Here is a 3849-nt window from a genome sequence, read left to right as displayed (position 1 = left end):
TGAGCTGTGTGTGTGATTTTTAGTAGCCAGGTGATGCTTGTGAAGTCTGTTTTAAAAGTGTAGTTTAGGAAATAAGTCTTACAGTTGTGAATCAGTAGGAGTAACAGAAATAATCACTAGTAATGATGTCAAGTGACATGCCATCACAAACACCCAAACCAAGTCCAGTAAGTGCCACTTTACATGGTCAGCTTGCATTTCCATGCGCTGAACTGAACACTGTGCACCTGTATTGAGCAGCCAAGCGTTTGGAAATGTCTTAGTAACTCAGTCGTGTGTTCACCCCAGAGGCGCGAATCCCATTAACAATGTTCATAGTTCAGTGTATTTGTGTATTTCTGCTTGCTGGGCTGCCTGAGCTGGATTTGTGAGCACAAAACTAAAAAGGAGGAGAAGAAAAAAAAAAAAAAACCAGGTGAAAAGTATTAAAAAGGAGATTCATCATGCGTGTAGTTCTAACCAGTGTTTTTCTGTACAGTTTGGCATTAACAAAACTGGATATTCTTGATGTCCTTGATGAAATTAAAATTGGTGTCGCTTACAAATTGGGTGGAAAGAGAATTCCTTATTTTCCAGGTACGTTGTTAAATATGTTCCCTTTTTCCTGCCTGTTAAGCCATACCTGTTAGGAAAGACTGTTTCCTTTTTAAAACCAGGCTTGATGTCTCTGTCAATAGACACGTCTGTAGAAATCTGCAGAACTGTAGTATCAGTATAAAGACTGCGGTACCAGTACATTAGCACTTTCCATTCACCTTACATCTCCGTGCATGATGACAGGAAGTTCGCAGAAAGTGAAATCTTGTGTTAGGGCCTTCATGTCTTGTCCCATTAGACTTTTTTTTATTGGTAACACCAGGGAACTGAGAATCAGCAAGACACAAGTCAGTGACTGTGTATCATTTGCAGCAGCCTTTAATGAAGTAAAGATAAGAGCAGTGCAAGTATGAGACACGTACAAGCAGATTACAAACAAATGTTTGGGTCAGAAACTCCTTGTCTACTGGAGGACTTCGGTTTGATAATGTGCAAATCTGAACCAAAAAGTTGGAACTACTGTAAACTGTAAATCATTTGTTTTCTCAAAAATAATACTGTAGTCTTCTGGCAACCTACAGTTTTTAGAAGAGGAAACTGGATTCCTGGATCCTCTTGAATCAGAGTTATCTTCCTAAGTGAGAGAAAATAGTCTAAATTAAGAGCGAATGAATGAGACAACCAGTAGAAATACTGTTTTTTCATATATCTGATTTTAAATGCTGTCAAAAGACTTTGGTCAAGAACCATAGCTGTGTTCTTTGAAGCTAAAATCAGCTGTGACAAAACTTGTTCTCCCACAGCTAATCAGGAGATACTACAGAAGGTGGAAGTAGAGTATGAAACAATGCCTGGGTGGAAGACTGACACAACTAGTGCACGAAAATGGGAGGACCTCCCACCCAAGGCCCAGAACTACATCCGCTGTGTGGAAAACCACCTTGGAGTACCAGGTAGATCTTTCCATAGACGTACGTATGGGGGTGTCACAGCAAACAAGGGACAGTATGTAGAAGTGCTTAGTTTGTTAGTTGACGAGAGGCCTGATTTGGGCAGGAGGCAGTGGAGGTACCTGTGTTTGGGCTGATGATGGTGACCCACAGCTTGCCAAGAAGCAACAAAGGGTGATGTTCTGCAGGCAGTGCTGCAGAGAGCTCTAAGCTGCTGCTGACAAGGGTTTAAGCAGGGGAAAGATAAACGTGTTTTGTTCTTGGCAAACCGCCACCTTCTGTCACTGAAAACTTGAATCTCCTCACCATGCTTCAGTGCGTAGTTAGTCTAACGCCCTAATGTCTTCCTTTCCATTTACTTCCTCCACTGCATCCCCGTTTGGACATAGACTTCTCTTTTGTCTTTTTTCCTCCCTTTTTCATACTTAGCCATGTAAGGAGTTGTATTGTGTTTAGCCCAATCCTGCCACTTTGGAAAAATGAGACTCTTAACGTGATCAGTCTCCAAAGATTAAGCCATACACTTTTCAAGTCTAATTGCTAGAGCTCTGGAGGTGCCAAGAGCTGGGTATGGCATGAATGGTGGAGTTTGGAAGGGAATTTCCACAGCGGCAAACTCCAAGTTGGCATGTGTGCTTTTGTTTTCCATAAAACACCTCAAAGGTCACATTTGGGGAGTATGGGCTGGTTGCAACTGAGGCAACTCCACTATTGTTCATGGATTAGGAAGCAGCTGCAGCAGAGCCTGAAAAGTGGTGGGTGGCTCATGTGTGGTCACGGACACAGATGTAGGCAATGGGACATGTAAATAAAAGCTCCCCTTACCTTACTTCTCTGGTTCTCTGCATTGGTGGGTTTGATGGCTAAGGGAGACCTACCTACAGTCAATTCTGTAGGGACAATAATAACTGCAGTGGGACAACTCCAGTACGGTAGTACGTGCTGCTCACATGGCGTAATGTCCTTAATTGCAGCCGTACATTTAACAGTGTTACAGCACGTGTGCACCACTATCTCCAGGTCCTCATCAGAAAACTCGTCTAGCAGAGCTCAGTGCCGGGATTTCCCTAGATATCCTGTCACTCAAGACAAGGACGCTTAAACCTGCAACAAGCTCGACTTTCTGCTAGGCCTTCATTGCAGTGCTTTGTGTTTGTGGTGTAGTGATTTCATGCTTTCACCCTTCAGTATGTTGCAATTCTAGTCTGGTAGGGAGATTTTTGACAGTAAAACTTGCTAGCATGGTGTTGCAGCACAAAGTTGCCAGTTTGGAGTGACAAGTGATGAAAGGTGAAAATTATTCCAATTCATTGATGATAATATTTACTCTCGGTAACAGTTCTAACGGATGTGTTTTCCTCCTTAGTTAAATGGGTCGGCGTTGGAAAATCAAGAGAGTCGATGATCCAGCTATTTTAAACAAACGAAGAACTTCAGCGATGAGAAGCACAGCTTAGCATTCATCTGTTCCTGACTGCTTTGTCTTCAAACGGAGATGCTGTTTAAAACCAACATGTTTTTTCTCAGAATTGAATAGAAATAAAACATATATTCTGTATTGTAACATTTTATTTATCTTTAAGTTCTCAGTAAATTCAGTGTAAAATCTCCTTGGTGGCCATTGGGGGTCTGAGGGGGTAGAGAAAAGTACTGTTAACAAAATAAGGAAAAAATATTTTTTTTTAAGTTCTAACCATGTTATTTGAAAGTATTTTCATCCATATAGAGTTAGTTCTTCTTGCTGAAACCAGGATTAAGCCTTTTCTGGTAGTTACTGGGTAACTTTAGAATCGTGAAGCTTGGATGCGTTCTTCAAATGTTAAAATGTCTGTGTGTGTCTGGGTTACAGTCTCCTTAACTTGGTTGGACTACATGGATTTTGAGTTTCTAAAATGCTGTGAAGTCAGGTGGGTATTTCTGACTGCGCAAAGCAAACACAACTATCTATAGTTCTTATATACTGACTTTTTTAGTAGTCTACTAAAACGAATGGAGAGCAGCTGGAGTATTTTTATCACAGAACCTGTCCTAGTAACCGAGATAACATCTGTAGAGGGGCCAAACTGGAGAAGATTGACCTGTTGGATATCCTGTGTGCTAACAGACAGTCCCCCTGGAGACTGTCAGGTGTGCAGTCTGTATTTTATACAGCAGGGAAGGCGTGAGTGAAGGAAGAGGGTCCTCAGGGTCCAGAACACCCAGGGAGAGTCCAGCTGAGACAGCACGCAGTCTTCTCTGTGAACCTGAGACATTTCTTCCTGCTAGTGCAGCAATTGCAGTTTCCAGAGTGTTACTGGAGCCTCCCAGGTTTCCAAGAATAAATCCATGCATGACTTAATGATGACTGCTACAGTATTTCCCG

The 3849-nt window shown here is 42.0% G+C and overlaps 1 protein-coding gene across 1 annotated transcript in view; it reads left to right on the top strand.

Annotated features, from left to right (window-relative positions):
- The window catches only part of LOC104496672 (adenylosuccinate synthetase isozyme 1), a gene marked incomplete at its 5' end in the record, with an annotated part of 12927 nt that extends 9830 nt beyond the window's left edge, over positions 1 to 3097 (top strand). The window contains 3 exons of the mRNA XM_010139829.1: positions 479 to 576; positions 1341 to 1490; positions 2854 to 3097. Of these exons, the coding sequence (XP_010138131.1) occupies positions 479 to 576; positions 1341 to 1490; positions 2854 to 2906 (301 nt within the window). The remainder of the gene's footprint in view (positions 1 to 478; positions 577 to 1340; positions 1491 to 2853) is intronic.
- Positions 3098 to 3849: the final 752 nt, after the last annotated feature.

This window comes from Buceros rhinoceros, unplaced genomic scaffold (genome assembly GCF_000710305.1).
Source record: "Buceros rhinoceros silvestris isolate BGI_N320 unplaced genomic scaffold, ASM71030v1 scaffold19737, whole genome shotgun sequence".
NCBI classification, from domain to species: Eukaryota; Metazoa; Chordata; class Aves; order Bucerotiformes; family Bucerotidae; genus Buceros; species Buceros rhinoceros.
This window is presented reverse-complemented; position numbering and strand designations above follow the sequence as displayed.